At 46.2% G+C, this 13,431-nt stretch overlaps 1 protein-coding gene across 1 annotated transcript in view; it reads left to right on the forward strand.

The window, feature by feature from the left end:
- Positions 1–13,431, forward strand: part of LOC138301470 (polypeptide N-acetylgalactosaminyltransferase 6-like) — a 398,585-nt gene that overhangs the window by 128,963 nt on the left and 256,191 nt on the right. Inside the window, exon 4 of the mRNA XM_069241981.1 lies at positions 9,881–10,115. Within this exon, the coding sequence (XP_069098082.1) occupies positions 9,881–10,115 (235 nt within the window). The remainder of the gene's footprint in view (positions 1–9,880; positions 10,116–13,431) is intronic.

Genomic DNA, 13,431 nt, shown 5'->3' on the forward strand with positions numbered 1-13,431 from the left:
TTTGGCCCAGACAATCACTTTGTCCACGTTCTATCCTCCGCCTCATCCTTCAAAGGAGGAAGAAAGACTACATCGATTGGACCCAAAGAGGGCGTTAAGCTTCTACATTGACAGAATGAAGGATATCAGGATGGAGGATCAGCTGTTTATCGGATACGTGGGCAAGAGGAGAGGAAAGGCAGTCCACAAGAGAACACTCTCCAGGTGGGTTGTTCTTTGCATTAAAATCTGTTACTCTTTAGCAAAGAAGGATCCTCCTGATGGTATTAGAGCTCATTCCACCAGGGCTAAGTCAGCTACTTCGGCTTTGGCTAGGGGTGTTCCTGTGGTCGACATCTGCAAGGCCGCAACTTGGTCGTCCCTTCACACTTTTGTGAAGCACTACTGCTTGGACTCTGAGGTCAGAAGGGACGGCCATTTTGCACGGTCAGTGCTGCAGGATTTCTTGGTTTGACCATACAGGTACCCACCACGAGTGCGGTACTGCTTTGGGACTCTATTCATTAGGTGAGGAATCCACAGGTAGTTGTATCCATCAGAAGAACGAGTTACTTACCTTCGGTAACGACTTTTCTGGTGGATACATTAGCTACCTGTGGATTCCTCACGGTCCCACCCGCCTCCCCGTTGCCTGTCTGGTCTAACCAAGTAATCCTTGAGTGTGCTCCTCTTGGTATTTGGGGCTGTAATAGATTTTGTATATAGGGATACTTGTTCATGTATATATATATATATTTCCTTGCGTATATGCATATTTGATATATATAAATGTTTTGTTTTAGAAAGAAGCAAGAGTCCTATTAAATCTATGGCCTTTTCATGGAAATGTTGTGTACTTTACAATGTTATCAGATGTTGCCTTGATCTCTCATTGCATAGGGTTATTGTTCTCATGCACGTAAAAAATGTTGGTACTGACGTCGGCACGTCGGCGAGGACCTCTTATTGCCTGTATGACGTCAGACGGCGTCGCGTGGGCTAATGTGACGTCCTCGTCGACGTGCAGAAGCTGGGAAGAAGATTTCCGTCAAATGCTGGCGCCATGGGAGTATTCATTAGGTGAGGAATCCACAGGTAGCTAATGTATCCACCAGAAAAGTCGTTACCTAAGGTAAGTAACTCGTTCGTTTGGACTATTGCTTTGAATGCTGTTATCACCGGGCCATGATGATCTGCCCACCATACTCCCTCTTGAAGGTAAACTTTATTGTTGGCAAGGCACTTGCCTTTACTGTTTCACAATGAGTTTTACTGCTCAGACTGGATGAAAAATGCATACGCACTGTGTGGAAATGGCAAAATTTGGCGACTCTGCGTTACTCTTGTAATGCAGAGTTCTGGCCAAATTCCACCAATCACTGGGTGGCGGAATCTTTTTCCCCCAAGGCTCCAGAATGTGACCTGGCAAGTGAGATTTGGCATCCCGCAGTGCAATGTTCTAACACAAGTGGTTGCAGTCAGAGCGCTGTTTCTTGAGTAAATTTGCTGCTGCTCAAGTAAATTTTCTACTGGAGTGGGAGGAAAATCAACTCGAATGGCCGCACACTCTTGCGCTACTGCAGCTAATTTCAGCCCGAGTAGCGTGACATGCACGTTGGCAGAACTCTGCGGAATCTTGCAGAACTTTTATGTGATGCCGTGGAATCCCGCAGAGTGAAACTCCATGATTTCCGCCCACCCCTTGTAAAGATACATATTCAATTAGTTGATCTGTGATTTTCCCAGCTACCATTTAAATTCTTTCATCTTATCCCCAAATACCAATATTTTTATCTGTTCAGTAACTTCCAATTTTCTTTGGAGGCCTGTTTGGGTCCTGTCCATAATTGCTAAGTCTTCAGCATAGAGCAGACATGATACATCTGCCTCCCATTCTGGGAGAAAAGGACGCAGTTCCCAACAAGACCTTAGGTAAATCCCATACATAGAGTGCAAATAATGTCAGGGCCAATACACAGCCCTTACATATGCCATTCCTTGTCTCAATCTTTTCTGACAGGCTACCATCCTTCTCCATTTCCACTCTAACCCAATTTCCCTTATGAAGTTTCTTCAGAATACATAACAATCCTCTTGGGATTTCCAGCTTTTTAACGTTTTCACACAGTATATTTGATTTACAAGTTCAAATGGCGCCCAGAAATCTACAAAATATCAAAACCACTTCCCCTTACAATCAATTGCAATCGTCATGATTGAGTGATCCATCAAAGCGTGCCCTTCTTTAAAGTCTTCCAGGACATTCTCCTCAGCCCATTCCTCCAACCTCCTACAAATTAATTTTCCATCAATCTTATACTCCACATCCATGAAACTAATCAATGTATAGTTTTTATGGTCTGTAGCCTGACCTTTTTTTATAGAAGGATTTTATAATTGCACCTTTCCAGTTTCTGGTATTCAGCCAATTAAGGTTGTTACTCAAAAAACCCTAAAAAAGATAGTACTCCACCAGTTGATATTTATCCTCAATATTATAGCGGGAAGATTATCTAGACCCACTGCTCTTGTTAGGGAGAGATGTTTTAAAGTGTCCTGCATGGAGTTCACAGGAATGCTCCTTAAAATCTCCCTCTCCACCTTATGGGTATCTGACGTGGGCAATTTATAAATCTTAGAATAGGTGTCTTCTAAATATTTTATCCAAGCTACTTCCCTCACCCTGCTGTCTACTGAGGGTCCATTATTACTCATCCTGCCATGCACCAATTTCCAGAATTTCCTTACGTCCTTGGTGGAAATTGTTTGTAGCATTTCCTCTCAGTTTGCTTTATAAAACATAATTTTTTCCTGCCCCATGTTTTTCTTATACTCTTGCCATAAACTACGTACTTTACTATCCACCAACCCTTCTCGGTCTCTCCCCCCTTCCTTAACTTACTCTTTAACTTTTGGCAATCCCTGTGAAACCACCTTTTTTAGTAGAATATTGCACAATTATTTTATGTTTTTCCTGTGTTTAATTCTTTTACAATCTATGACTTCAGTGGTTATCCTGTTTTACCAATTCATTACCCAAGAATTCTGTTTTTCCACTCTGCACTGTACCTAGATCGTTGTGTTCCCAGTTCTCTCTACTCTATCCTGGTTGCTACCCTTCTAGGATAGCTGATTTCTATTATCAGCACCTTATCGCTTTCCCTTATAGACCCCAACGGAAAGCATGCTTGTAAAGGCAAGTGGTTGCTTCCATCGACTGAAAGTAGAAAAAACTCAATAGATTTATGAAAATTCGAGACTGGCACAAATATGCAGGGCATTTTTGGGATCCTACATGGAAGGTTTAGGCTACGGGCATGAACGGGAAGCACCCATTCAAGCAAGTGAAATCAAAATGTTGTATTACCTCTAACCAAATCGTGTCCATCTTTGAATAACTACAGGTCGGGAAAACCACTTTTGCAATGTTATAAGCATCTAGTAACTCATTGTATGGGATTTGATTGGATTAATCCCTGCATCAAAATCTCCACACATCAATATCAATCCTTAGAAATTGTCATTCATGTATTACTGTAGCTCTTCAAAAATGCAATTCACTTGATCCTCGTTATATGATCTTCCACCCATCTGTACATACACATTCTCCACAATGAGACTGTCAAAGTTAGCCAAGTTCTGATAAGAGCTTGATCTTACATAATTGTACCCGCTCATAACTTGAGAGGAGGAGTTTTACATCCTCACTGTTTTAACTATAACTAATGCTGCTAGCCTCCTCACCCCCATGGTCGCACCTGCATGCTTTCTTGTGCTTTAGTTGCAAAACCTCTTTGAAATTTAGTGATGCCCCACGCCACCAAGATTCTTGAATACTTATTAATTAATTCTCTTTCAAGATCTCATCTAATTTCTCTGTGTCTAGTATTTTTTTCAGACCATGAGCATTCCAACTCTCTAATCTAAGGCTGTATGGAGGTGTGGATCTCCCTAGTCAATATCACTTAATCCCGTCGTCTAATACTCATCTTGAACTTTACAAATGTTCTAATCCACTGCTGAATTTCATTTCTCTACTATCCCTCCCACTATTGAATATTCTCACACGTAGCCTTTCCTTACTGTCAATCCCACTTTGACTCAATAAAAGCTCTTCCTGACTATTTCCTTGAGGCATTCTCCAATCAATGGTCAGCTTTGCGCTTTCCTTCCCTTTCTTAAGAATATCTAGATATAACTACATATTGTTATCATCCTCTACTGCTGATTGGCCTAATTTCACCATCATCACCTTCTCATCATTTGCTAATGTTAGAGGGGCTAATGACGTGCCTTTCCTTAGTATTGGGGTATATTTTATTTTATCTCTCTCACTTTTACCTTTAGTTTGCCCACCTCTCTCTACATATACCTGTGAACTATTTTTGCCCCCATGTTTACACTCCTGAACCTAATTTATAATCCTAACTTCCTTTTTAGGCCACAGCTAGTACACTCTTTTTTCTGCCTCAAGTACATATTGTATTTTCACTTTGTTTTTTAAAAAGGCCCTTCTGTTCTGGTCATGATGTCTGTCATGGGAGCTTCTATCTACTATCTGATGTTCTGGGACAAAGCAGCCTGGGAATCTGCCTCACTGATTCCTCTTGCCCAAAAAATTGTCCCAAAAGTTTGGAAACCCAATTAATAGATAAGGCAAGGATGAAAGCCTTGGATCTGGCAAGTCCGATCCACTAAGCTGCAAGCCCACCTCGCACAGCAGGGCTTCTTGTAAGGACATGGAGACCTCATATCTTCATGTGATTCTGCAAATACCCCCTTCTGCCTTACTTTAAAGTGTTTCCATACAAACCTGTTAATAGCGGTAGCTATGGAGGATACAGAGGGGGCTAACTTCAGGCTTTACGCCCCTACCCAAGAGAACAATTCAATTCCCCAGATTTGTTTATTGATCATTTCTCTGTGGGGGAGACCAAAAGACATTTGGAGCTTTTATGTACCAATCTTAGTTCTTGTGGATCATCTTCTTGTGGTTTTGCACTCACCCTTTTCCATAATCTTAGCGCTTCTCCCTTACTTGTTCTTTTCTGCAGGAATCCTGCTATAAATGTGTCCACGGTGTCACACTTTGGAGCAATCCGAGCACCACTGAGCTCCTTGATTAAAGTTTTTAATGTATTTGTAAATTAATTGCAGCACTGACTTCTACTTGGACATACTGCTGCTGGTACAACTCCAAGCTTCCTTACATAATTACCTCAAGGTGCTGCTATAAGGCCTATCACCACTTGCCGTTTCCAAACTTGACTGTTTTAAAAACAAATGTAAAACTTATAGGTTCTTAGTTCTAAAATTGCTAGGGTCTTCTTTGCTTACCTGCTTCTCCCCGCACACTGTCTACACCTCCAATACTCACTACTGCCTCGCATCCACCCACAGGCTGATATCCAGTCTCTAGTGGGCTACGTCAAACTGAGCCCACTGTCCTTCGGACCCTTTTACTTTGCAGTTGCTTCAAAAGAAGAAAGGTTCTCTGCAGAATACAAACCAGCTCGGGTAGCTTGAATGAGAGTGATTTGAGATTTTGCTCTTCTTCTGTGATCTAAAGGAGCCCAAACAAATGACCCCCTCCAGCTCCGACTACCACCAAATGCTGCCCTGTACCCCCTGTGCCCTCCAACCAACACTGCCAGGTGAACTCAGTAGCAGCAGTGGCTGATTTAAGTCATTTCAACTTCAGGTGTTGTGCTCAGTGTGTCATTAGCTTATGCCACTGACCAGACCTGAGAGCCTCTAGGGCCAGCTGGAGGCATTCATAGTTGTTGGTTGCCTAGCAGATGTTGTCTAGTGACAATGGTAGGGTACAGGACTGATCAGTGGCCTAGCAGATGTATTCTTCTATTTGATCAGCTACTTCCTTCTCCTCCGGGGTGGCATTTTGTGGTTGTCACAGCAAACAGTCAGCTGGGTTATTGGTCCCTCTGAGGTATTCCACCTGACAGACAAATTCTTACAGCTGTAACATCAACTTCTCCTTGCGAGGAGGTGGTTTGGATGCGGTCCCTTGAAACAGGGATATCAGTGGTTTGTGGTCAGTCATCACCACGAAGGGATGTCCATACATGTAGAAGTGGAAATGCCAGCATTCTCAGTGTATGGCGGTTGCCTCTTTTCTATCTGCGAATAACGTTCTCTTTGGGTCAGTAACCGGCTGGCACATGGCATGGGTGCCCACGCACCACACTATTCCTACTGAGTCAGAACAGCCCCTAGTCTTTCTGGGCTGGCGTCCACAACTACGATATCGTGGTCGGCTGCCGCAGGTTGAAATAGGCTAGAGTGGTGTCAGCCGAAAAAGCACTTTTGATGACTTGGAAAGATCGTTCTTTGTCTCCTCCCCAGATCGTGGTGACTGATGATTTAGTGAGGTCTCAGAGCGGTGGGGACAGTGTGGTCAAGTCCTTTATGAATCGGCCACAGTAGTTCACCATCCCCAAAAATCTCCCGACATCACATATGTTGGATGGAGGGGGTACTTCTTTGACATCATAGACTTTCTCAGGGTCTGGGACTACTCTGTCATTGGAGAAGGTGCATCCAAAAGAATTCATCTGGTGCTTTAGGAATTTGCACTTGACCTTGTGCAGAGTGAGGCCTGACTCTTATTCACTGTAGGGCTTTCTGCAGTTGCTCATGATGCTTGTTAATCGACGTGTCGTACATTAGGATGTTGTTGCTCACATTGACATCTCCTGTATGCTGTTTTGAAACACCTATGCGGCGCTTGGTATTCTTAAGGCCACCCTTCAATAGCATCTGAGACTCTCATGGGTCAAGAATGTTGTTATGTATCTTGACTCCTCAGTTAGGGTTGGCTGGTGGTATGGGCACGAAAGATCAACTTTGGAGAACCAACAGGCTATGTTCAGTTCTCGGATAAGGTGAGGGTCAGGTGTCCTTCTCTTTTTATGGCATCATTGGGGAGTCTCATGTCCACACATATGAGGACTTTGCCTGGATGTTCCTGTTTCCTCATAACTATAATGGGTGACGCCCATGGGATTTAGCCTGACGCCTTTTCGATGATACCAGCAGCTTCAAGATTTTCCAACTATTTCTCTTCTTTCAGCCTGAGATGGAATGTGATTCGGTGATGTCAAATCACCACTGGTTGGAGGGATTTGTCGATGTGGAGTTTGAAAACTTGTCATGGAACCGATGCCCTCAAACTTGTTGTTACTCTGTAAGTATGTGGGACAGCTCTTCCTTGTGTATCCCAAACGTGAAACTAACTACCCCGAGGGTTTCAGCGGTATGGCAGCTGAGTATCATGCTCTGGTCATCTAGTGCTACGTATATGCAGGTGCCCACTGTTGTTCCCCCATGTGTTATTGGTGCTTTGAACATTCCTATCATGGGCAACTGCCTGTCTTGTCCGAATGTGAACACTTTAACTTTGGCCCCTCGGACGGTCTCCATCACGTTCATGCTTTTAAAAGTCTCTGCTGACATAATGTCATTGGAAGCACCAGTGTCCATGATGACCTTTATGGGGTGAGGTCCAACTTGTACCTGATAATGGGGGTGACTGGTGCTTTGCTTTCACTGATTTGATGACTGTGAAGATGGCTTGGACCGTGTACTCTGCAACCTCGTCCATGTCATCTGTCTCCTCCGTGGCCTCCAGTATGGTGTTGATGGTTGAGCAGAGCTTTCAATGTTTCACTGATCAAAAGGCTCTTGCACATTTCTTTCCTTTTGCTGGGCACTCCAGTCGATGTGCAGCCCCTCTGCAGTGACCACATGTCTTCTGCAGTCCTCTTTTATTTCTCTGGCCTTCGTCAGGGACTGACAGTATTAACAGGCTCAGTCTTCACTGATCGTTGCAGCACGGCCTCCATATGCGAGCCTTCAATAGTTCTTTCGATCGCCCCAACTGCAGGATGTCACACACCGATTTCTTTGACCCTTGTAGGGTGTTGTCTCCTAACTTAGTGGAGGCACATCCTTGTATGCTTTGCCCTCGTATTTCCACAAGTTCATCTGAGAATGCGCATGTACTAGAAATTTCTTTCACTCTAGCATAGAGGTATCTATGTATTTCTCAGGGCATTGCCTGGCTTGTCGAAACACAAAGCTTTCATAATCTTGGTTCGCCATAGATTCAAAATGGGCACTGAGGGCAGCCACCAGGGTGGCATATGTTTTTGGGGTCGCCACAGTAATATTCTTGGAGATCCTACATATACCTTTTCCTCTCAAGTGGAGAATGAGAGACATCCGCTGTTCGTCCTGGACATATGTCTCCTCAAAATAGAGTTCCAGGTGCTCCACCCGGTCTTCACATTTGGTGGCTTCAATAGAAGGGGCCCCTTCAGTGAGAATGGCTCAATGGCAGGGATATTGGACATGCCTGACAATGGATGAGGCCTGTGGTCTGCAGGTGGTGTCCAAGACTGCTCATTCGAGAGGTGTGGTGCACAGCCATGTGGGGCTCTATGCCTTGTGTGTGGGTGTGTCCCCCTCCCCACCTGAGTTCGGTGCTCAGTCTGCACGGATGCCATTGCTGCAGGAAAAGAGCAGTCGTCATGATGGCCAGCCCCGCTACCCCACGGGGGTGCTTATATGATGCAGTATCTCCTTCTGTCTAGCACTGACCTAGCTGTGTCTGTCTTGCACGGGGCCACCGCAGGCGGTGGGTGTTGCGTTCGCCTCCTTCTGCAAACATCCTTGTAACACGAGCAGTGCCAGTACTGCTGTACAACCAAGTGGCCTCCACGCACCGGGGAAGGCCCTGTAGCTGAAGCAGACCCCTGGAGACGGGGAGTGGGTGCAGGTCACTTCCACCCTCATTGCCAGTGTTGTGGGATGTCCCCGGACCTCATTGCGCTACAGTGTCATTGAGCACCCAGGGACTAGCATAAAGAAAGACTTGGGACACCAGGGTGTTACGTAGTCCTTGGTGCGCCGGGGGAACTACCTCACCCCATCATGCCTTTGTGTTTATTACCACGTAGACCACGCGACTGCGGGCCTATCAGTTACGCCCCCCAAGCAGGTGTCACTAATGGTCCACCCTCCCTTAGGTCTTGGTGGGGGCCAGCTACGGCACTGGCAGACACTACCCAAAAGGTGCCTCGGCAAATGCAGAATATATAGGAGGCCGAATCAAACAGTAAAAGTCCTGTTCTGTCTAACCAGCGATTAACAGCATGCAGCTAACAGGTGATGGAGTTCAGGATCCAAATCAAGTAATTCTTACCCTGGAGCCTCCACCAATGCTCGAACCAAGGCAGGTGTGACAGAGAAACGAAGAGGCGCTGATGCTGGGCAAGAGAGTGGCTGTTGGCGGACACTAGCACGGTGGAACAGGAGGAGCAAGCCTACACATTCTTGTAGAGAGATACTACCTTAGGGTAGATTCTTTGGCAGTAGATGTTATTTTGAGGCTTCTTTCTCGATCTGTTTTCATATGCTACAGGTTACACAACTTACTAATAGAGTGGCATACTAACCTGGTGGTGAAAGGGTAACAGGCCAGGGGGCAGAAAGTCACCTCCAGTGGGTATAGAGCACAGGTAGAGAAGGGGCACACACCGCACTAGTGACCAAACAATGGCAGACGTACAAGGACATGCTCTGACCTGCTAATGATGGACTACTCCACTGATGAAGTTAATACCCACTGATGACTAATGAGTAACCAGAAAACACACTGCCCTCATTCCTGGAAAAGGGCAGTTGGCCAATAGGGACTTAAAAATGCTAAAATACGGGGGGAGGGGAAGAGGGGAGGCTGAAATCGAGTGTAACCTTATTTTGGGGGGTTCTGATAGTGTGTCCCTCATCATACTGCAGGGTTAGTTCACTTGGACACTGGTATCGTAGATGCTGTGGGATTTAGTCTTACTTTCTTTGCCTCCTCCCCTCTCCTGTCCAGGTGAGTGCTGGCCTGGCTGGCTAGAGCCACTGCTGGAGCGCATTGCCCTCAACCAAAGCCGAGTGGTCAGCCCAGACATCACTACGATCGACATGCATACATTTGAGTTTGAGAGGCCCACCCCACAGCGCCAGAACCATAGTTACGGGGTATTCAATTGGGCACTCATATTCAACTGGGAGATCGTGCCACAGACCAAGGAGGTACTCCGAGAGGACGAGACAGTTCCGTTCAGGTCAGGATCCCCTCTGCTAAATGTAGATCTAATTCAAAAAGCATTTCACCGCCTCCTCCCCACACTTTTCCTACTAATAATCCTTTTCACTCAGGACCTCCTCCAGCACTTCCATCCTTCCATCCCCAGTTACCGTGAGTGTTGGATGCATGTCAAGTTATCAGAATAGTAAACAATTATAGAAATGATTTCCATTTAGCTTCATTTTACATCAATTTAAAATATGTGGATATCATGAGAATCTGGAATGGATCTGAACCTCTTTGACCTAGATTGAACACCAATTGTTATACTGTCTGAGAAAATTAGTTATCACTATTTGAATAATTTATATTTTGTCAGTGCGCGAATAGTGAACATCCCATCTGTAACACCTTGTAATTTACTATTTCTAGCCTATTGGCTATTTTGTCTAAGACTCTCTTCTAAAGCTGGGTTTTAGATCCTCAATATGGCATTTACCTCCAAGTGATATCAGTAATCTACAAACAGCGAACTAAACAGGGTAGTACCCATTTAGCAAGTAATGTATTGTTTCCTAGTAACTATCTGTGCTAGAGTGACTTCTCCTACCAATATTTCCGATAACTTTATTCAAATGAGGTTTCCAGTCCTGATTACCATCCTTCAGAAACGTAGATGTATAAAAATATTGCACTTGACAGCAGTTAACCTCCAGCAGGTACATACACTTTCTGATGGATACAACTACCTGTGGATTCCTCACCTTATGAATTCTCCCAACGCGCTAGCATTTGATGGAAAATCTTCTTCCCAGCTCTCCACATCGACGAGGACGTCACAATTGCATGGCTCCCACGTGACTCCGTCTGACGTCACCATGACAATAAGAGGTCCTCACCAGCGTGCTGACGTCAGTTCCCTTTTTTCCGTGCCTTCGATGCTAACAATTGTCTCTGGTTCCAATGTCTCCTCCTAGGAAGTCAGGGTTTAAGCCTTGCCGGGAGTGCGGGGGTCGTATGTCGGTTACGGACCCTCATGATGATTGCCTGTGGTGTTTAAATTCAGAGCATGACGTCGAGGAGTGTGTGTCTTGTCAAAGCATGAATCCGAAGGCGCTGAAGGAGAGAGAAGCCAAACTCTTTTGGCTAAGGCGAAGAAAGGACATAGAAGTCTTTGTATATCGTCTTCTCACACTTCTTCGAAAAAACATAAGAAGCGGCGTCGACATGACTCTTGACGTCGTTCGGCTCGAAGCCGTTCAAGGTTCAGGTCTCCATCTAGAGGGCGCTGTGCAACGTGGGAGGTTAGTCCTTCAGTGACTCCACAGCCTCAAAGCCCTCAAGCTTCTCCGGCACCGTTGGTCTTCGAGGTTGTCGCGCCTCAAGAGAATCCTCGCTTTTCACCTGGGCTGAAGGATTCAGATGCTCAGCCGGCGCAAGTGCCGCATGAAGACCAGCAGTATCCTGCCTTCCCGGCTCCGGGAGTGGATCTGGCGGCATTTCTAAATGCCATGTTTAATATGTTTAATGCTATGGCCCCTGCTGGTGCACCGGCTGGTCCCATGGGTCCTTTGGCATTTACATTGGGCTCCCTGGCTCCTTACAAGGCGGCGCAGCTTATGCCCTTTTATCCGGCTGAGGGTGCCGGTTCGGCGCTGATGACTTCGCCTCAAAGGCCTACGGCGCCAATGACATTGCCTTAAAGACCTGCAGCACCGATGACATTGCGTTATCAGTTTACCCCGATGACGGAGCCTCAGGAGTCCATGGCGCCGATGGGATCTGCTCCGGTGCCGGATGTATCCGGATTGGACTGTAGTGTGTCCCCTTTTTCTCCTGGTCTGCGTCTTTCAATCTTGAAGCCGGTTCCATAGACGTCAGCTAACTCTATGTCGATGCCAAGGTTGGAGGCCAGGCTGAGGTCGCGCAGAAAAGCACTAAGGCTTTTAGAGGAGCAGGAGTACCAAAGGCAGCTGCTAGAAGAAGGAGAGATTGCGGAGCCCCTGGGGGAATATCAAGGCCTACACTCAGCTAGTGGACTAGACACTTCCCCGGAGTGGGACCTTTCTTCTCCAGAGGAGTTTACAGAGGAAGCGGCCTCTTTCCATTCTGTGGTCAGGAAGGCAGCAAATTTCTTAGATCTTCCGTTGCCTGCTGCTGAGGTGAAAACAAATATTTTAACCGAGGTCCTGCATCCTTCGGCTGCAGCAGAACCATTGCTCCCATTTAATGAAGCTCTTACTGAGCCTATTTTAGAGGTAGGGAGGAAGCCTGTGTCGTCGCCAGCTTTGAACAGATTTGTGGCAAGGCGGTATAGGGTGGCTCCTGGAGATCCGGGATTTTTGTCAAAGCATCCCACCCAGGGAGTCCAAGAGAATGGAGCAGTCGGCGAAGAAGACTTTTTCTTCCTGTAGTGTGGCCCTAAAAGCAGTAAACGCTACCTGTGTGTTAGGTAGATATGTGCACACCCTGATGGACACGGCTAAAGCTATGGTTCCAGACTTGGCGCAGGAGATACAAGGACAATTCGGTGAACTCCTGTCAGACGATCAGGCTGCGGCTAAGCAGATTATCCATTCTGGTCTGGATTCTACAGATTCAGTGGCCAGGGCGATGGGTACCTCTATCGCTACCAGGAGGCATGCGTGGTTGAGGTCTGGCTTTTCTTTGGATGTCCAGACCACTCTATTGGACCTGCCTTTTGATGGAGAGAAGCTGTTTGGATCTAAAGCTGACTCTGCCTTAGAGCGCTTTAAGGACAGTAGGGCCACAGCGAAGTCTTTGGGTTTGCAGGCTTCCACTACTAACCCTTTCAGGTCCTTTCAGAGGTTCAGGGGGTTTGGGCATGGAGCCGTTTACAGTGGGAGACCCTAGTCCACAGTCCAACAGCCTGCCAGCCTCCCATACAGATCCTTTAGTGGGCGGGGGAGGGTTTGGACAAGAGGGGCCACCAAGGAGCACCCTGCATCATCCTCTTCTTTGGGGGACAACAACAAGGGAAGCAGCCCTAGTTTTCTGCCCATTTTGGGCCATACTTCTCCTGTAGGGGGAAGGTTACGTCTTTTTCTCCACGAGTGGGAGTTAACCTCATCAGACTCCTGGGTTCTAAATATTGTGAGGAAAGGATATGCTCTTTCCTTTCAGGAGTTCTCCCCTCCCATCCCTCCCCGTCCCTCGTTTTGTTCAGAAGACCATCTCCTGTTGTTGCAGCAGGAGGTTCAAATCCTGTTATCAAAAGGTGCAGTGGAGTTGGTTCCAGAGCAGAATGGGGTCAGGGTCGTTATTCAAGATATTTCCTGATTCCCAAGAAGGATGGTCGATTGAGACCAATCCTGAATCTGAGGATTTTGAAT

This window comes from Pleurodeles waltl, chromosome 6 (assembly GCF_031143425.1).
Source record: "Pleurodeles waltl isolate 20211129_DDA chromosome 6, aPleWal1.hap1.20221129, whole genome shotgun sequence".
NCBI classification, from domain to species: domain Eukaryota; kingdom Metazoa; phylum Chordata; class Amphibia; order Caudata; family Salamandridae; genus Pleurodeles; species Pleurodeles waltl.